The 21,261-nt window shown below is 43.1% G+C and overlaps 1 protein-coding gene across 5 annotated transcripts; it reads left to right on the forward strand.

Moving 5' to 3' along the window:
- The first annotated feature begins 249 nt into the window (after positions 1-249).
- Positions 250-9,318, forward strand: Wdr53 (WD repeat domain 53). 5 transcript variants are annotated; one of them, XM_041672776.1, is made up of 3 exons: positions 250-359; positions 4,569-5,064; positions 8,700-9,318. In XM_041672776.1, the coding sequence occupies exons 2-3, from the start codon at positions 4,585-4,587 to the stop codon at positions 9,294-9,296; spliced, it is 1,077 nt and encodes a 358-aa protein (XP_041528710.1). In that variant the 5' UTR covers positions 250-359; positions 4,569-4,584; the 3' UTR covers positions 9,297-9,318. The 5 variants fall into 5 exon arrangements, with proteins under 5 accessions (XP_041528710.1, XP_041528709.1, XP_041528708.1 ...); XM_041672775.1 differs by lacking the exon at positions 250-359 and adding an exon at positions 366-608; XM_041672774.1 differs by lacking the exon at positions 250-359 and adding an exon at positions 715-1,336.
- Positions 9,319-21,261: the final 11,943 nt, after the last annotated feature.

Here is a 21,261-nt window from a genome sequence, read left to right on the forward strand (position 1 = left end):
CACCACCCCTTTCAGCTCGGGCCAGCGGCGCCTCCACCGCTCCCGCCCCTGCCCGGGGGCGTCCGCCGCGTGCCCCGCCTCACTGAGGGCAGACGCGCGGGCCACTCGGGTCCCCGCCCCTCGTAGCCTCTCAGCGCGGGCGCCGGAACCACCCGCCTCGCCCGGCCTCCCCGCGACGCACCCCGGGATCCGCCATGCGGGTTGAGGGCAAGAAGCAAGGGCGCACGCCCAGCTCGTTCGCCGAGCCTCTCAGCCCGGAAGTGACTGCTCCGCGAAGGCGCCTCGCTCCCTAAGCTTGACGGGATTGGAGGCTGAGTGTGAGGTCATCACTAGGCGCCGGCCGGGAACGGGAAGCCCAGGTATGAGGCTGTTGCCAGTGGGTTCGATCTACTCTCTAGAGTTTTTTTTTTCTCTTTTTCGACTAATGGCCTTGAGTGGGCTCTCCTTGGCCTCTCTTCCTCCGGAGTTTCCTGTTTCATTTGCTTCCTGCTCAACCTCCAGTTTGTGCACGACACTTCCCTTTTTTGCTCGCCAGTTCGTGCATCTTTACTTCTATTGGACCCATTTTCTTTACCTTTGGGCAGTTGAGAACCTCTTGTCTTGATCAGGTTAGATAGTATTTTACTTATTTACTTTATTTTTTTTTTGGTGTTTCGAGACACGGTTTCTATGTGTAGCTTTGATTGTCCTGAACGAGCTCTGTAGACCAGCCTGGCCTTCAATTCAGAGATCTTCCTGCCTCTTCCTCCCCAGTGCTAGGATTAGGATTAAAGACTCCAGTCTTTTGGGGGACAGGACCGTAGGGACTCCCCGAACATCTGTACCAGTACTCCTTTCTAAAAGTAAGGTGACAAAATTTGCTTCGTAAATACGTGGCGAAAAACAAGTTTAGATAATCCCAAAGTGTCATTTAAATAGTAAATGTCACAATCTTTTTGGACAAAATAGAGTGTGCTCAGATCCATCTCTTAGTAAAAAGATTAAGGAAATGTGTTTTGTGTTCTGTTTTAATTTGTTAAACAGTCCCAAGAGGGAGAATAAAGTGGAGGCATAATGATGGTTTTCAGGGAGGAAAAGAAATCCTGCATTATCTAGTCATACTACGTTTCCAAAATTTAAAGAGTACTTAGAAAAAGAATAATAGAGGGTTGGAGTGATGGCTGAGCCAATAAGAGCACTTGCTGCCTTTAGGGAGGACCTGGGTTCATTCCCATCACCCAGGTGGAGGCTCAAGGCCACCTGTAGCTGCAGTTTGAGGTGAGCCAAGGCCTCTTCTGGTTTCGTACATGCCTGAGATGTACATGCCATGCACAGAAAGTCAAAGAAGAACTACAGGGTGAGCATGCCTGGTAAGAGGTTTAATCTGGCTTTATAATTCTCTATTGAGTGATTATTATACTAGGGCTCACAGGCTCAATAGTCAACCCCGGTGTCATGCAATCCTTATGTAGTAAGAAGTCTTGCCTGAGATCCACCTATGTGTAATTCACTTCCTGTTTTTTAGTAAAAACAAATGGGCAGCGACTACTTCCCTACTCTGGTATAATTACATGCTTATTACTTGCCGATCCCGTCCTCAGAACGTCTTTCACCTAATTAAGTAGCCCAGATGCTTGTCTGTTTTGTCAGTGCCAATGCCACAGTCTTCTAGTTTTAGTGTTTTTCAGTCTGTCCACATCAGGACTCGCTTTAGGAAACCCAAATCTTTGAGAAAGTGTTGACTGTCACAGTAATGACCATTTCTCCGTGGTTCCTGGGTGGTGAGCCAGATTCTATCTGAATGGCAGTTACGTTTCCTTTGACTGGTAGATCTGAAAAGGAGAGAAAGAACTACACAGAATGATGATAGAAAGGCATGAACAAGGCACTGTGGTACAAAGAGTCTGTAACTCTGGCTGCCTGGGAACCTCAGGCGAGAGACCACACGAGCCAGGAATTTGGGACCAAACTGGGTATAACAGAGTCAGTCAGTCAGTTTCTGTTTCTCCCTCTCTCCGAGGCTTGTACACTTAAATAGCAGAAATCCATAAATAAAGGTGTGACTGAAGAAAAGCACTGATAGTAGAGATCATTCATCATTTATCACATATTGTTATCTTGTCTTGGAAGGATCTAATGATATCATTCTGTTCTCTATCCCGCCACCACCAGACGGACTTTGTCTGTGTAGCCCTGGCCGTGCTGGAACTCACTCTGTAGAACATGTTGGCCTCTAACTCAGAGATCTGCCTGCATCTGCCTCCCGAGTGCTGGGATTAAAGGTATGTGCCACCTTTGCCTGGCTGTTGTCCTTTACCCGTTATTCAGATGACTTAGTGGCATCTTACCACTCAACTAACATCAGGGTAATCTCAAAGCAGAAAAGGGTTGCCTTTCTCACTCACTCTCTTGTTTTCTTGTTACCAGTCTTTTCACCTACTGTTTATGAGCCACACCTGTTCCCTTGCCCATGTCATTACGCACTCTACCTACTCAGAACTGCCCCTTGTGGCATCCCACCCTTTAATAAAACACTCTTAGCATACCTCACTTTGTTCTTATGCACTCCGTGATCTCATCGGGAGTTAGAGGAAGTGACCTATTATCTAATTAAAGTAATCCATAATTGGATATGAGTAAACTCTGTGCTTTACCCTTTTAAGCAACTGCACAGGAAAAGGCCAATGTACTGACTTGGTAAACAAGTGAGAGAATATTGACCTTAACCTATTTCTACTAGCTGTCCAGTCCAAGTGTAGAAAACCAAGAACAGCGGATTGCAAACAACCCATGTCTAGATTGTTTTGACTTAACTTTTAAGAACCTTTTCCCCATAGCCAATTTGCCACAGCATTCTGAGTGTTTGACCCTTTTTCCCCCTCAAAGGTCTCAATATGTGGCCCAGAGTGGCCGAGAACTCAAAATCCCTGCCTCAGCCAGATTACAGGTGCTGTGCTACCAGTTCTGGCTTGTTTAACACTTATGATAATGGTCTTTGGATATGTTTTACAGACCAAGTAAACAAATGATTTTGGAGGGCTGGAGAGATGGCTCAGAGGTTAAGAGCACTGACTGCTCTTCCAGAAGTCCTGACTTCAATTCCCAGCAACCACATGGTGGCTCACAACTATCTGTAGTGAGATTGGATGCCCTCTTCTTGTGTAGAGGCGTACGTACATGCTGATAGAGCACTTGTATACATAAAATAAATAAATTTTAAAAAAAGCAATCAAACAAAAAAACTGAATGATTTTGAAGGCTCTAGTTGGATCACTAATAAATATTATGCATGATAATTGTTGATTGGCTAGAGTGAAAAGGCTCACTGGGTATTTATTCTAACATTTTTTTTATTTATTTGATATGTATGAGTATGTATTCATGTGTACCATGTACATTTCTGGTGCTCTCAGAGGTTCAAAGAAAGCACTGGATCCCCTGGGATTGGAGTTACTCTGCTTATGAGTGGGGGTGCTGGTATCCAAAGCCAGTCCTCTGCAAAAGCAATAAATCAGGTTCTCTTAACCACTGACCACCTCTGTGGCCCCAGATGAATATATACATTTTTGAGGTTTTCCTAACTTTTTTTTAGATTTATTTATTATTTATTATGTATATAGTATTCTGCCTGTATGTCTGCTACAGGCCAGAAAAGGGCACCAGATCTCATTATGGATGGTTGTAAGCCAACATATGGTTGCTAGGAATTGAACTCAGGACCTCTGAAAGAGCAACCAATGCTCTTAACTGCTGAGCCATCGCTCCAGCCCTGGCTTTCCTAACTTTTTTAACAGTCCCATTAATAGTTCTTTATTATTTTTCTGATTATATAAGTGATCAATGAATACCCATGCGAGTTAGAGTCTGGAAATTTAGTGTCTTGTGTGCCCTCCCCCATCCCCTAGTGCTTAGAGTTGTACTGTTCTTGGGTCTTTAATTAAGGATTAATGAAAAGATTTACTACTAGATCCATTATGGAGAAAATGATCAGAACTATATTGTTGTCTGTAATAGCCCTCTTAACCATAAAATCTATTCATTGACTAACTTCTCATGCTTTGGGGTAGAAGTTAGCGAAAAGTACCTTTAAAATTGAGTTAATTGGGACTGGAGAGATGACTCAGCAGTTAAGAGCACTGACTGTTCTTCCAGATTACCCAGGTTCAATTCCCAGCATCCATATGGCCGCTCACAACTGTCTGTTGAGGGATCTGACGCCCTCACACCAGTGCACATAATATTAAATAAATTATTTTGGAAAATAAATAATATTGAGTTAACGTCTTCTAAAAACAAACAAACAAACAAGAAAGGATAAAATTAGTAAGATTAGGAAACCTGCAAAAGCTTACACCTGCTAGTATTTGTGTCTCCTGTGGATAGCTATGCTAGAGAAGCAGAAATACTAGACACGGCTTATGTTTACCCAGAGTTTTGTAGGTCTAATCTTTAAATGTCTTTTGAGAGGAGAGGACAAGGGATAATTGAACTTTTAAACTCTCTTTAAAAACTGTTCAAGTGTTTGTTATATTTGTCTCATCGCTTCAGGTTCTGGTATAAAATCTGATACAGGTTTTCTCCCTCTTCAGGGTTCTGCGGGCCATCATGGCAGTCAAGTGGACCGGTGGACACTCTTCTTCTGTCCTCTGCCTAAACGCAAGCAAAGATGGGCTGGTGGCTTCAGGAGCAGAGGGTGGAGATCTTGTGGCTTGGGGTGAAGATGGGACTCCTTTAGGACACATGCAGTTGGAAGGGGCTGATGATGTTACCAGCGTCCTGTTTTCCCCTTCCTGCCCCACCAAGCTCTATGCCTCCCATGGAGAAAGCATCAGTGTACTAGATGTCAGGTCTCTTAAAGGGGCCCTGGACCATTTTCATGTGAATGATGAAGAAATCAATTGTCTTTCACTAAATGAAACGGAAAGTCTGCTGGCTTCTGCTGATGACTCTGGAGCAATCAAAATCCTGGACTTGGAAAAGAAGAAAGTCACCAGGTCCCTGAAGAGACATTCTAACATCTGTTCCTCTGTGGCTTTCCGACCTCAGCGGCCTCAGAGCCTGGTGTCATGCGGCCTGGATATGCAGGTGATGTTTTTGCAAAGAGCACTTGGGTAATTTCTGAGCAGGATTTGCTAACAAAATCAAATATGTATTTGGTTGGTTTCCTTGGCAGTTCTGGGAATTGAACTGGGGGCTGTACATGATTAACGTGTACTCTTCTACAGAGCTGTATCCCCAGCCCCTAGAATCAAATTATTTTCTAGTCTATCCTAACATTTCTTATCCAGTTATGAACTATAGCCTTAGTACTACCATGAGTGCTAGCCCGACAGAACCTACTCTATTTTATTCATTAGCACTTTGTCTTCCTTTGCCCATCGTTAGACATTCTAAGACCTTAGGATTCAAATGCCTGAGTGTAAAAATTGCTTTAAACAAAGAAGGGGTAGTTTTATGTCAGCAAAACAGACAAAAGGGGGGGGGGGTTACTGAATGTAGAGTTGTTCCACACATGCTCTAGAAACTCTTTTTTGTCATTGTTTTTCAAGACAGAGTTTCTCTGTATAACACCCCTGGATGTCCTGGAACTCTCTGTAGACCAGGCTGGTCTCGAACTCACAGAGACTCACCTGCCTTGGCCTCCTGAGTGCTGGGATTAAAGGTGTGTGCTACCACGCCCAGCTTCTAGAAACTCTTAAATGGTTTGAATGTATGTGAGGGCGGGAGATGGAGCAGAAAACCTTGAAAACAGTTACTTGAACTGCCTGTGGGTGACCAGAAGCAGAGCACAGTGTGCAGTGCTGGACTTTGGACGCAGCATCACAAATTAGCCTGCCTTCAGAGGAGACCGCTAGGGAGGAGATGGAGGCGTGAAGCACGTTGTATAGGGAAAGCTGGTGGGGTTTAGTTTTGTGTTCTCACAGGAGCAGGTCTTGGATTAATGTGCTTAGGACTTTCAAGTGCTTTTCACTTTGCAAATACGAGTCTTCATTCTAGTCACGCCCTCCTAATTCTTGTTCCTTCTCAAAGTTTCAGCTTATGTGTACAGATGTTTTGCCTGCATGTATGTATTGCACTGGCTTTGGGCCTGGTATCTGTGCAGGTCAGAGTTGAGCATTGGGTACTCTGGAGCTACAGTTACAGACAGTTGTGAGCTGTCACATGAATGCTGAAATTTGAACCAGAGTCCTCTTGAAGGGCAGTTTGTTTAACTGCTAAGCCTTATCTCTAGCCACCTGTTGTTCCTTTTTAAAAATTTTTATTAGATGAACCACCTGCCTAGAAGCAGCCTTAATTCTCTACCCTCCAAATTCAATGCTTTTTCTCTATTATAAGAGTTACTTGAAGTATCATCTATGCTTGAAGTAGTGGTGTACACCTTTAATCTCAGCTCCTCTTCTGGGAGGCAGAAGCAAGCAGATCTCTGAATTGGAGGCCAGATAGAGCTACATCATAGCAAGTTCCAGGACAGCCAGAGCTATGAAACAGAGAAACCCTGTCTCAGAAACAACAACAGCAGCAGCATCAGTTTTGCCAGGTGGTGATGGCAGACATCTTTAATCCCAGTACTCTCAGGAGACAGAGGCAGGTGGATCTCGGAGTTTGAGGCCAGCCTAGTCTACAGAGCAAGTTTTAGGACAGCCAAGACTACAGAGAAAAATCCTGTCTTGAAAAACTGAAGGAGGAAAAAGTCAGTATCCATCATAGTAGCGTTGGAGGGCATGGCTGTGGAATGAGTAGATGTCCTATGTGCGGGGCCATGTCCCAAATAGTAAGGAAGCCCTGGAAAATATTTGCAGTGCCTCTGTAGAAATTCTATACAGAATCATTCGATATAGAATTATTCTGGGTGTTTTTGTTTTTCAAGACAGTTTCTTTATGCTGCTCTGGCTGTCCTGGAACTAGCTTTGTAGACCAGGCTGGCCTCCAACTTAAGAGATCCGCTTGCTTCGATTCCAACCACTGGGGTTAAAGGTGTGTGTCACCACCAGGATCCATCTGTATTTATAGGACACAGTTTCCCTACAACCTACATCTAGGTCTTGACCAAACCCTTCCTAAATCTGTGTTCTCTACCCTCAGGTTGGATCTTTCTCTGATTTTTAAGAAGCGTCTGTGTAGCCAGGTGACTTGATTATAAATATTCAGATGTAGTATGTTTTGACTAATCATTCTTTCATCCTTCGGCTATACCAAATTTCATCACTGACTCGTTAGTCGTTAGGTGTGGCAGTGAGATCTACAGAAGTGACCTGTAATAGATTGGAAATAGGCTGAAGAGAGGCTCATTGATAAGAGTTCACTCTGCTCTGGCAGAGGACCTGAGTTGGCTTCCCAGCACCCATGTTAGATGGCTCACAAGTGCCTGTAACTTCAGCTGCAGAGGATCTAATGCCCTCTTCTGGACTCTTGAGGCACTGGTATTCACACACACTCACACATGCATATACAGAATAGTAGAATAAATCTTTCTGGGGTAAACATGGTTGTACATGCCATCTCAGCATTTGGAGGCAGAGGCAGACAGATCTCTACGAGTTCAAGGCCAGCCTGGTCTCCAAAACAACAACAACAAAAACCCAACTTTTTTTAAAAAATGGACATCAAGAATTTGGCATTTTGTCTCCAATTCTATGTGAGACATTTTAGGGGCTTGAGAGCATTCTTAAATATACTATAAAAGGCAGGGCTAGATAACTGCTATTTTGATTTGCCTGGTAAAGTTTCACTGTATAGCAGAGGACGACCTTGAATCCCTACCTCTACCTCCAAATGCTTGGTTTGCTGGCTTGTACAACAATACTTATCCCAAAATAAGATTTTTCACTCAGTTAAAAAAGTCTGAGCTAGACATGGTGATGCATGCTTGTGATCCTGGCCCTGGGCAAACAGGCAAAAGGGTCACCGTGAGTTCACAGTCAGCTGTCTACATAGTCACACCTGGTTTGAAACAAACCAAGAATTTGTTTGGCAGATCAAATAGGAAATATACAAAAAAGGGGTTTTGTTGTTATTTTGTTTTTTGAGACAAGGTCTCACTAATGCATTGACTGGTCTGTTACTGGCTCTGTAGACGAGGCCGCCTTAGACATATAGAAACCCACCTACCTCTACCTCCTGAGTGCTAGGGTTAAAGGCATGTGCCACCATGCTAGCTGGCTTGTTTGTTTTCCTCTTTCTTTTCTTCCTTCCTTCCTTTTTTTTCTCTAAATTTGGTGAGTGATGCTGGGGCTTGTGTCCAGGTTTTGCAGGTGGCAAATAAATGCTTCTGCCACTGAGCTATGTCCTCAGCCCAACAAGTATACTTTCATGGGGTCTTTCCAGTAACAGCTTTTAGTCTCTGGCTTTGTAAATCCTACCTCTGCCTCTGTATTCTCATTTCAGTCTAGTGTCAAGTAGCAGCTTTTGACCATTTAAAATGGTACAGTAAGCCGGGCGATGGTGGCGCACGCCTTTAATCCCAGCACTCGGGAGGCAGAGGTAGGCGGATCTCTGTGAGTTCGAGACCAGCCTGGTCTACAGAGCTAGTTCCAGGACAGGCTCCAAAGCCACAGAGAAACCCTGTCTCGAAAAACCAAAAAAAAAAAAAAAAAAAAAAAAAAAAAAAAAAAAAAAATGGTACAGTAACTGTGTGGTATTTATTAGGAGCTCAGTAAGCACTGTAGTTGACCAACAAGGCTAGATCACTGTGTGACTGTGTAACTTTGCCTTGTTTAAAGGTGATGCTGTGGAGTCTTCAAAAAGCCCGACCCGTCTGGATTACAAATTTACAGGAGGATGAAACAGAGGAAACAGAAGGGCCCCAGTCCCCTGGTCGGCTCCTAAACCCCGCGTTAGCCCACTCTGTCTCGGTGGCATCGTGTGGCAATATTTTCAGCTGTGGTGCAGAGGATGGTAAGGTGCGCATCTTCAGGGTGATGGGAGTCAAATGTGAGCGAGAATTGGGATTTAAGGGTCATACTTTGGGGGTATCCCAAGTCTGCTTTCTGCCTGAGTCCCATCTGCTGCTTACTGGAGGGAACGATGGAAAGATACGCTTGTGGGATATGAGCAGTGAAATGGAGAAAAAACAGAAGAGTCCTGCAAAACACACCCACAGGAAGAAAGCAAAAAGAGCAGCTTGCCCCAAGCAGGGTGGGAACTCAAGCGCCGCAGGAGCGGATGAGGAGAAGCATGCAAAGATTCTGCCAAAGCTCGATATTGAACATGGAGAAAAAGTGAACTGGTTCTTGAGTACAAAAATAAAAGGGCAGCAAAGTATATTAGTGGCCGATCAGACGAGTTGTATATCTTTGTATCCCTTAAGTGAACTTTAGGGCCAATAAAAAGCACTGTAAGAACTCTGATAAAGTCTTTTTGGTTTTTTGTTACCTCCTTGCTTATTAAGACATCCTCACATTTGTGGCCCAAGCTAGTCTGGAACTCACTACATAGCACAGGCTGGCCTCAAACTTGTAGCAACCCGGGGCTGGAGAGATGGCTCAGTGGTTAAGAGCAATGACTGCTCTTCCAGAGGACCGAGGTTCAATTCCCAGCACCCACATAGCAGCTCACAACTGTCTGAAGATCCAGTTGCAGGGGATCTGACACCTTCACACCAATGCACATAAAATAAAAGTTAAATAAACCCTAAAAAATATTAAAAAAAAACAATTTGTAGCAATCCTCTTGTCTCAGCCTCTATATTCTGAGAGTACAAGCATGAACCACCTTGTACTCTCTGCTGAGAACCTTATTTTTTAGGTAAAAAAATATCTTGCTTTAAACTATTTGTCATGTGTAGAATCATATTAGTTTGAACAAAAGAAGATTGTTGGATAATATTTCATATAGTGTTTTTGTTTTTTTTTTCCTTCGAGGCAGGGTTTCTACGTGGTTTTGGAGCCTGTCCTGGAACTAGCTCTTGTAGACCAGGCTGGCCTCGAACTCACAGAGATCCACCTACCTCTGCCTCCCAAGTGCTGGGAATAAAGGCGTGCGCCACCACCGCCCAGCAATATTTCATATAGTGACATTAGAGTTTGGGTATAGAGATTGAGTATTAACTATTTACCAACTGTTCACTGACTTAATTGTGCCAGATATTTTACACAGAATTTCATTTTTTTCTCATATAAAGTTTGGGGCTTTTACTGTGTTCTTATCTTACTTTGATTTCTCTTCTGATATACAGGCACACATGTAGACAGAACACTGTATACATAATAAATAAATCTTAAAAAACATATCTTAGAAGTAATAAAGTATCCAGGTAGATGGTGCATGCTTGTAATCCCAGCATTCAAGAACTTGACTGATTTGAACTACTTAGTGAGACCCTGTCACAGAGAGAGAAGTTAAAAAAGGGGGGAGGAAAGGAAGGAGAGATGGAGACAGATAGGGAAGGGAAGGAAAAGAAGGGTTTCTGGTTTGGTTTTTGGTTTTGTTTTTTATTTTTTTTTGAGGCAGGTTCTTTCTGGATGTCTTGTTGCTCACTGTGTAGACCAGGCTGGCCTTGAGCTCACAGAGATCCTCCTGCCTCTGCCCCTCCCCAACACTCTTATTGGGATTGATGGGGTGCTCCACTACCCCCAGCCAGAGATATTTTTCTTTTTTTTTTTTTAAGATTTATTTATTTATTATGTACACAGTGTTCAGCCTCCATGTATGCCCTCAGGCCAGAAGAGGGCACCAGACCCCATTACAGATGGTTGTGAGCCACCATGTGGTTACTGGAAATCGAACTCAGGACCTCCAGAAGAGCAATTCAGTACTCAACCTCTGAGCCATTTCTCCAGCCCCAGAGATATTTTTCTAATGACTAATAAAATGTAGACTGTTGACGAAGATCCAGTTATTAACTGGCCAATGTCCTGAATGAGGCAGGCCTAGGGTTTGTTTGGTTGGTTTTTTTTTTTTTTTGCAGTCATACATTCAAAAAATACTTTGGTTGTTTGGTAGACATATAGCACAGACCCCAGAATTAACCATCACTTTACATAAGAGTACCCTCCTGCTTTGAAAATCCATCATCTATCTAGTCTCCATTCAACAGTAGCAGTAGAAGTAGCAAGAAATAATTTGAAAAGGGTTTTTGTTTGTTTGTTTGTTTGTTTTTGAGACAGGATTTCTCTGTGTCCTGGCAGTCCTGGAACTCACTTTATAGACCAGGCTATTCTCAAACTCACTGAGATCTACTTGCCTCTGCCTCCCAAGTGCTGGGATTAAAGGCGTGTACCACCACCACCCATAATGAAAAAACTTATATTTCATGTCAAAGTATCTTTCATTTGAAAAAAAAAGTCTAAAAATGTTTTGTTTCGATAGCAGATAGAGGCTAGGTGATATTGGTGCAGATAAAAGGAGACTGTGCATTGGTTTCCCAGTCGTCCAGACCCGAATAATCACACAAAAACTTTATTAGTTTCAACACTGGCCAATGGTTTAGGTGTATTCCTAGCTAGCTTTTATATCTTAAATAAACCCATTTCTATTAACCTATGTATCACCATCAGCCTTTGGCCTACCGGTAAGGTTCTGGCATCTTTCTCCTTCAGCTGCTACATGGCATCTCTTGACTCCATCTTCTGCCTCTCTACATTCAGTTTTGTTTTCCTACCTACCTATGTTCTGCCCTGCCATAAGTCAAAGCAGCTTCTTCATTTATTAACCAATGGTAATAAAACATATTCATAGCATACAGAGGGGAATCCCATAATAGGTACATGCTTTTAATTCTGGCACTTGGTGGGGGGGGGGGGCAGGGGCAGGTGGATCTCTGTGAGTTTGAGGCCAGCCTGGAATACAGAGCAAGTTCCAGGACATTAAGGGCTACCTAGAGAAACCTGTCTTGGAAGCCCCTGCCCCCCTCCCCCAAAAAAGGTATTCAGGGCCTTAAAAAAAAAAAAAAGAAGACCTCGCCAGGTGGTGGTAGTGTAGGACTTTAATCTCAGCACTTGGGAGGCAGAGGCAGGGAGATCTCAGTTCGAGGCCATTCTGGTCTACCAAGTGAGTTCCAGGAAAGCCAGGACTATTATACAGAGAAACCCTGTCTCGAAAAACAAAAAGCCCAAATAAAATTGAAAATTCATACAATAAGTGATAAAGTGATGTATTAGTTCAGTAAGAAAATATATTTTTTAGTTTTGCTTTATGTGTATGGGTGTCTTCCTGAATGTATGTGTGTGCGCTATGTTGGTACAGTACCTGTAGGAGCCAGAGGAAGTTGGATCCCCTTGGGTTTCCTGGGACTCGAGTTGTAGATAGTTGTGAGTCACCATGTGGTCTGGGAATCGAGTCAAGGTCCTCTTGAACAACATGAACAACAGCCAGTACTGATTTTGTTTGTTTGTTTTGTTTTTGTTTTTCAAGAACAGGGTTTCTTTGTAGCTTTAGAGCCTGTCCTGGAACTAACTCTTATAGACCAGTCTGGCCTCAAACTCACAGAGATCCACCTGCCTCTGCCTCCCGAGTGCTGGGATTAAGGCATGCGCCACCACTGCCCGACTTAGCCAGTATTCTTAACTCCTAGAGTCATCTCTACAGGCCTTAAAGAGTTTGTTGTTGTTGTTCTTTTTCTGATGTGTGTGGTAGCCAAGGCTATCTTTGAACTTGGAATCCTCATACTTCAGTCTTCTGAATGCCGAGTCAGGAAGCCTCTCTTAAATAAGATGCACTTGCCTCTTGCAAATAGAGCCCACCTGAGAAAATGCTACCAAGAAGCTATGCTTAACTCTGTTCATTTTTGTCTAGAGTTAGTTCCCAAACTCTCTCAGGTTGTAAGTGGATCTATCTGTCCCCAACATGCCATTTGTTGAGCGAAGTTTCTTTCCTACCCTGTCCCACAGCCATTCAGCCCCAAAGAAACACACAGAGACCTACATTTATTATAAACTGGTTGGCCTATTAGCTAGGGCTTCTTATTAACTCTTATAACTTATATTAGCCCATGATTCTTGTCTGTGTTAGCCACATGGCTTGCTACCTTTTTCAGCGAGGCAGTCACATCTTGCTTCCTCTGTGTCTGGATGATGACTGCAGACTGAATTTTTCTTCTTCCCATAATTCTGTTCTCATCGCCCAGCCTATACTTCCTGTCTGGCTACTGGCCAATCAGCATTTTATGAAAATAAAATTGACAGGGTACAGGCCATTGTCCCACAGCAAGCCTTGGTGACTGGGTGCTTCCCAATGCCATGACTGCAGGTGAGGAAAGCTTGACCATAAGCAGTTTTGACTAAATCCTACATAACATGCCCTAACTGTCCCTGACCAGTGTCATTGCCAGTTCTTAGCAGCATGTAGCTTCTGATACTCGTCACCACTCTTGCTTCCATGTGACAGAAGCCACCAGACAGCAAGGGTGGCTTGTAATGTGTCACCACCGTGTGAGCAGACATTTCTCTCCTTGTTCCTCTTAAATATCTTACCATAAGACTGACTCCTTTTCCATTAACATATACTAGTTCAACAGGGCATGGTGGTGCACTCAGAAGGCAGAGGCAGATGTATCTCTGTGACACTGAGGCCAACCTGGCTGTTATACAGAGAAACTCTGTTCTGAAAACCAAAAAACAAACAAGCAACAACCAAAAACATATACCAGCTCTACCCCCACACACCCGTTGCTCCACCTCCCCCTTTCCCACTTTTTTCACACTTCCTGATGCTGGGAGTTAACCCTAAGGAATTACACATGATAAATAAGTGACCACCACTAAACAATATTGCCAGCCTTACTTTTTATTGTTGTGAGACTGGGTCTTCCTAATCTGTCCATGCTATCTCTTAGGTCTCCTTGATTTTTTTTCTCGACTTGTTTGTCATTTGTATATAGGAAGACTATTGACTTTTGTGTGTTCATTTTGTATCCAGCTACTTTGTTGTGTTTATCAGCTGTAGGAGCTTCCAGTATAATTTTTAGAGTCAATTATGTATACTATTATACTAACATATCATCTGAAACAAAGATACTTTGATTTCTTCCTTTCCAATTTGTATCCTTTTGATCTTCAGTTGTCTTATAGCTGTAGCTAAGACTTCAAGACTATATTGAATAAGTATGGAGAGAGTGGGCAATCTTGTCTTATTCCTGACTTTGGTGAACTTTGCTTAGAGTTTCTTGCCATTTAAATTGAGGCTGACTATGGCTTGCTGTAAACTGCCTTTGTTATGTTGAAGTGTGTTTCTTATATCCCTAATCTCTCAGGACTTTGATCTTGAAGGGGTATTGGGATTTGTCAGTGGTCTTTTCTGCATCTAACATGGTGATTATGTAGTTTTAGTCTTTTAGTTTGTTAATATGGTGAGTTACATTTTTCAAGTTTGTGTATGTTGAACCATCCCTGCATCTTTAGATCATGGTGATCTTTTTGATATGTTCTTGGATTGGGTTTGCAAGTACTGTATTGAGAATTTTTGCATTTTTGTTCATATGGGAAATTGGTCTGTAATTCTCTTTCTTTGTTGGATCTTTATGTCGTTTTGATGTCAGGGTACTGTGACCTCATACAATGAATTGGGCAATGTTCCCTTTTTGTTTCTATTTTGTGGAATAATTTGAGAAGTATTGGCATTACTCTTCTATAAAAGCCTGGTAGAAATGGTTTTCTAAAACCATGTGACTTTGGGCTTTTCTTTGGAGTGAGGACTTTTAATTACTGGTTGTATTTCACTAGTATTTTTTTTAAAACTGTTTTTTTTTGAAGATTTATTATTTATTATATGCAGTGTTCTGCCTGCAGGCCAGAAGAGGGCACGAGGTCTCATTACAGATGGTTGTGAGTCACCATGTGGTTGCTGGGACTTGAACTCAGGACCTCTGGAAGAACAGTCAGTGCTCTTAACTTCTGAGCCATCTCTCCTACCCCTTCACTAGCATTTATAGGTCTGTTTAAATTGCTTACGCTATCTTTAACTCTGGTAAGTGGTATATATTAAGGAAATTACTCATTTCTTTTAGATTTTCCAATTTGATGGCGTACAGATTTTTAAAGCATGTCATTTTGATTCTCTGGATTTTCTTAGTGTCTGTTGTTATAGCCCCCTTTCACTTCTGATTTCGTTAACTTGGATATTCGCTCTCTGCTTTTTAATTAATTTGGATAAGGGCTTGTCAATCTTACTGATTTTCTCAAAGAATCAACTCATTTCATTGATTCTTTAAATTGTTTGTTTGTTTCTATTTTATTGATTTCAGCCCTGAGTTTGATGATTCATTGCTATCTGCCTTTTTTGGATGTGATTTTTTGTTTTTGCTGTTGTTCTAGAGCTTTCAGGTTTACTGTTAATGTTGCTAGTATGAGACTGGGCTTCAGGAACACCTGCCTTTAGAATAGTCATTGTCAATTCTGTGGAAATCTTGATGTTTCTCCCTTCCATAATGGGATTTATCCCAAAATATCCCAGCAGTGTATAAATCATTCTTTAAACCTGACTTTTCCTGTACTGGCTGTGGATCTCTGGTGTGAAAATATTCACTCAGTCAAACCTTTGTTCTCATAGTCAACTCTACATAAAGCTAGTCCCCCACAATTATCCTTATTGACAGGACTAATTGACAAGAAAGGAGCCCTGAGCAGGAGACACAGTATGTCTGCTCTTACTGATAAACAGGTCTGGGTAGCCCTGAATTCTCTTGCAGCAGACTCAAGAGCATATAACCTACTGCCCTTTGCTCTACCCTAACAAGCTATTAATACTCTGCACTTACCTTCACCTTTCATTTGACACAAGGTCCTAGTCTAGGAAATTAACTGCTTGTACCTTTACCCCTAAAATATACAGGAAAAAAGCTTGGATTGCTAAACCAGCCCCAGAGAAAGAAATTCCTTCTCACCTGGGTGCCAGTGGACATGGCATTCTGATGCTTAGCCCAGGGGAACAAGCTCCATCCTAATCCTCCCGGTATCTGCACAGGAGCGTCACAACCATGCCCCTTCAGAGACATCAGGTGCCTACTTCGTTAGTCTCTTATCCATCCTGTTAACCATAAGAAATGCATGCTTGGCATCATTATTATTTACTAAAAAATTGTTAACTATGTCTGTGTGAGTATATACACTGGAAACCTTGTGAGAAGGGAAGAAGAGTGAGGATCATGGAAACAGAAACATCAAGAGAGCATTGGAGAGAGTGTGGGACAAATAAATGGGACTTGATAAAAAAGACTTATGTGAGCTCATTTATTTTATTTACCCTTGCCGGGCGATGGTGGCGCACGCCTTTAATCCCAGCACTCAGGAGGCAGAGGCAGGCGGATCTCTGGGAGTTCGAGACCAGCCTGGTCTACAGAGCTAGTTCCAGGACAGGCTCCAAAGCCACAGAGAAACCCTGTCTCGAAAAACAAAAAAAATAAAATAAAAAATATATTTTATTTACCCTCAGGTAGCTTTAGCCAGAGTTTGCCTGCTATAGCAGTCCCTCTGAATCCTGAGAGGATTAAGGGGGTTAATTCCCTAACACAAACATTAGTATTTTGCTAGGTATAGTAGTCTGGGCTGGTATCTGTGGTCTCTTAGAGTCTGTAGAATATCTGTCCAGTACCTTCTGGTTTTTAGAGTCTCCATTGAGAAATCAGGTGTTACTTGAATAGGTCTGCCATTTTATGTTACTTGATCTTTCCCCCTTGCAGCTTTTAATATTCTTTCTTTGGTTTGTTCACCTAGTGTTTTGATTATTATGTGCCAAGGGGGAATTTCTTTTCTGATCGAGTCTATTTGGTGTTTTTTCTTCCTTCCTTTCTTTCTTTTTGTTTTTTTTTTTTTTGTTGTTGTTGTTGTTTATTGAGGCAGGGTTTCACTGTGTAGCCCTGGATGTCCTGGAACTCTCTCTGTAGACATGACTGGCCTCGAACTCAGAGATTTGCCTGCCTTTGACCTCCCGAGTGCTGGGGTTAAAGGCATGCACCACCATGCCTGGTATTTATTTATTTATTTATTTATTTATTTATTTTTGGTTTTTCGAGACAGGGTTTCTCTGTGGTTTTGGAGCCTGTCCTGGAACTAGCTCTTGTAGACCAGGCTGGTCTCGAACTCACAGAGATCCGCCTGCCTCTGCCTCCCGAGTGCTGGGATTAAAAGCGTGCGCCACCACCGCCCGGCTCATGCCTGGTCTTTAGTTAGCAAAATTTTCTTCTGTGATTATGTTGAAATTCTTTTCTGTGTCTTTGCACTGAGTTTTTTCTCCTTCCTCTAATTTTTTTCCCAAGATTTATTTATCTATTATGTATACAGTGTTCTGTCTGCATGCTCGACTGCACACCAGAAGAGGGCATCTGATCTCATTATAGATGACTGTGAACCACCTTGTGTTTTCTGGGAATTGAACTCCAGACCTCTGGAAAAGTAGTTAATACTCTTAACCTCTGAGCCATTTCTTCAGCCCATCCTTCCTCTATTCACTGATTATTAGATTTGGTCTTCTCATAGTGTCCCAGAATTTTTGGAGGTTTTGTGCCAGAACTTTTTAGGCTTAACATTGCCTTTGACCCATATGTCCATTTCTCCACGTCTTCAGTGTGTGAGATTCCCTTTTGCATCTCTTGTCTTCCATTGGTGAGGCTTGCCTCTGACATTCCTGTCCAAGTTTCTAACTTTTTCAGTGTCAGATTTCCCTCCGTTGGATTTCCTTTCTTTAATTATGTATTTTTATGTATATTTGTGTTTCACTAGCATGTATGTCTGTGTGAGGGCATCAGATCCTCTAGAACTAGAGTTACAGACAGTTGTGAGCTGCCCAGATGTGGGTGCTGGGTATTGAACCCGGGTACCCTGAATGAGCAGCCAGTGCTCATAACTACTGAGCCACCTCTCCAGCCCCTATTTGGGTTTTCTTTTCTTTTCTTTTCTTTTGAGACAGGGTTTCTCTGTGGCTTTGGAGCCTGTCCTGGAACTAGCTCTTCTAGACCAGGCTGGTCTCGAACTCACTGAGATCCGCCTGCCTCTGCCTCCCGAGTGCTGGGATTAAAGGCGTGCGCCACCACCGCCCGGCTTTTTTTTTTTTAAATATACCTTCTTTTTTATTTATTGATTTATTTTGGTTTTTAGAGACAGAGTTTCTCTGGTTTTGGAGCCTGTCCTGGAACTAGCTCTTGTAGACCAGGCTGGTCTCGAACTCACAGAGATCCGCCTGCCTCTGCCTCCCAAGTGCTGGGATTAAAGGCGTGCGCCACCACCGCCCTATTTGGGTTTTCTTTATTGATTCTATTTCCACTTTCAGGTCTTGAACTATTTTATTCACTTCATCCCACTGTTTTTTTTTTTTTCATTAAGGGCCTCTCTCATATTCATAAAGACTGTCATAAGGTCTGTGTCTTCTGCTTCAGCTCTGTCTGCTGAGCTAGGGTTTGTGCTCTAGTGGAGACACATTGTTCTGGCTGTTATTATGTTTTTATGATGGCATCTGCGTATCTGCATTTGGGAAGGTTGTAATTCTAGGTGCTGATTTCTGGTCCTGTCTTTGTGGGTGTTTTGTTCTTTGCTTTCGGTTGCCCCCTCTGGTTCTTAGGAGAGTGGAGACTGTGTGTTGCCCATAGGGAAATCTTCTGGGATTCTGATGAGTATGACCACTGCGGGTTCCAGGTAAAATATGTTTCCAGGTGTTGGGAGCTGACACTTAGGAATGGGGTGCGCTAGGAGGAGAGCAGCCTGAGGGAGTCCACGGGAGGGAGGAAAGCAGGCGGTTCCTCTAGGATCCACTAGGCCCCTGGGAATGGGAATGAAAGTGAAGAGAGCCACAACTGTCTGCCACAGAGCTCATGGCGTTGGGACACTGGATGTGGAGGAGGTAGGGAGAAGACATGAGGCTCTTAGCTAACCTGTTATGCTGGCCTATTTGCTTCTCTGGCAGGCTTGGCTGGCGGGTTCCCAGGGAATGCCTGCTGAAGTTGGGGGCTGGGATGAAGCAAAGATCTATTATAAAGGCAGGTGCTTTCCCGTTTCAAGGATCCAGAGTAGAAGTGAATCAGCCTACTTCAAATTAAGCAAAACTCCTTCACAGGTGTGTCCTCCCTTTTTGGATTTCAGTTAATTCCAGATGTAGTCAGGTTGACAAGATTAGCCATCACACTGTCCTTCAGTTTCAAAATCTCAGGTAGGTTTATTGCCCTTTTACAATTGTGCCCTTTGGGGCTCTGCAGTCAAGAGCACTGGCTGCTCTTCCAGGGGACTCTGGTTTGATTCCCATCCCCCACATGGCTGCTAACAGCCATCTATAACTCCAGTTCCAGGGCATTAGGCACTGCATGCACAGGGCACACAGACACACATGTCAAAACACATGAATACATAAAAAAATAAACCTCAAATTTATAAAATAAAATAAAATTGTGTTGGTAGTAGTAGTAGTAGTTTACTGCTGAGGTTTTGGAGATCTGTGTATATTTTAGATGCTTCCCCTGTTTAATGTGTGGTTTGTGATTATATTCTCCTGTTTTGTAGGCTGTCTCTTCTCTCTGTTGACTGTTTTCTTTGCTTTCCTGCAGCAGTTTAGCTTTGTTATTGTAATGATTGTTCTGTCTCTTTAAGAGGTAAGCCACGCCCACTCCCTCCCTCATCCACTGAAGCAGGCAGGTCTTCCTTCCTGCTTGCTCCCTTAGTCTCTCTTCTCCAGCTCCCTCTTGGAGAGGCAGCTTTGGTCTCTTCTCTCTCTCTCTCCTCTCTCTCTCTCTCTCTCTCTCTCTCTCTCTCTCTCTCTCTCTGCCTCTGTGCTCTTCTCCCCTTCTCCCTTCCCTTTTATAACCACTAAATAAATATCGGACCTCACTCTGCATGGCTTGTCTATCAGTCTGTCTCTCGCCCACTGCCGCCACGTGGCTTGCCACTGGGGATCAGTCACCTTCAGAGACCTGCTGTGTTGTCTTATGTGCATTCCCTGCATGGGACTGGCTGCTCTCGGGGCCTTGCTGCCTGCCACCAGCCTGTAGGATCCTCAGTGATTTTTCATAATCCATTACAGTTATCCCTTTGCCTCTCCGTTACCATATTTCCTGGAGAGGAGGCTTTTTGCCTTCTCATCATTCTTAGGTGTTATCCATTTAATTAACATTTATGATGTTCAATAAGTATTGATGGGAATAAATTCTTCATTCAGTGAGTGAGCAAACAGAGCTTAGTTCTTAAGAGCATAAATGTTTTCTTGAGCTCACATGAATCTGTTAGGAAAAATTTTAAGAGGGCCTCCCAGCCAACACAAAATAACTCCAATTAGACCAAATTAGACCAAATCAATGATGCCCATGTTTAATGAATGCAGCGCTCCCGGGTGGTTGGGAGCATGGCACGGGGAAGACAGAGAGGGAGAGACCATGCAAAACTGGTGTTCCTTTGCAAGCCTAAATAGCCTGTGAGAGTGGTCCTGACCCTCTCTGGGGAAGGGTCAGCGCTTGGTGGGCTTTCCTGGAGGTGGAGTTCAGTCCAAGGCAACTCCCAGGGGGAGGGGCCTAAGATAGAGCTTTCTGCTCCATTGGTGCTCCATTGGCACCCCAAGGACGAATGCCAGGGGCTGGGGTGATGCCCCCAACTTAATATTACATTCCAGACTCTTTGTATATAAAGGTGTTAGAGAGCTTTCAATCAAACAGAATCTTTTGATCAAAACATATCTTCGTGAGCTGGGCTTGGTACACACCTGTAGCCATAGCACTTGTGAGACTAAGGCAAAGAGGATTGTGAGGTAGAGGCAGAATTTGGCTATATAATTATAGCAATTTCCTGTCTATAAAAAGAAACAAACAGGGGCTGGAGAGATGGCTCAGCGGTTAAGAGCATTGCGTGCTCTTCTAAAGGACCTGAGTTCGATTCCCAGCAACCACATGGTGGCTCACAACCATCTGTAATGAGGTCTGGTGTCCTCTTCTAGCCTGCAGGCATATATGTAAACAGAATATTGTATCCATAATAAATAATATTTAAAAAAAAAGAAACAAACATCTACTCAGAGTCCCCTGAACTAAGTTACTTTGCCATCTCTGTGACTTTGCTCATACAAATTCTGCAGTCTATAGAATACTTCACACTTCTTCCGCTTGATAATCCAGAAATAACACTTTAAGGATAAGATCCACCTCCAGTTTGAGCATTCTCCTAGTGACCAACACCTCAGTGACCCACTCTCATCCTCTGTGACTTTTAGAGTCTGTACCTAAGCATTACCTAAAACATGTCTACTGCATGATTTTGTTTGTTTGTTTGTTTGTTTTTTCGAGACAGGGTTTCTCTGTGGCTTTGGAGTCTGTCCTGGAACTAGCTCTTGTAGACCAGGCTGGCCTCGAACTCACAGAGATCCGCCTGCCTCTGTCTCCCA

This window comes from Microtus oregoni, unplaced genomic scaffold (assembly GCF_018167655.1).
Source record: "Microtus oregoni isolate MIOR12 unplaced genomic scaffold, Mior012 000023F_ref0000262, whole genome shotgun sequence".
Lineage (NCBI taxonomy): Eukaryota > Metazoa > Chordata > Mammalia > Rodentia > Cricetidae > Microtus > Microtus oregoni.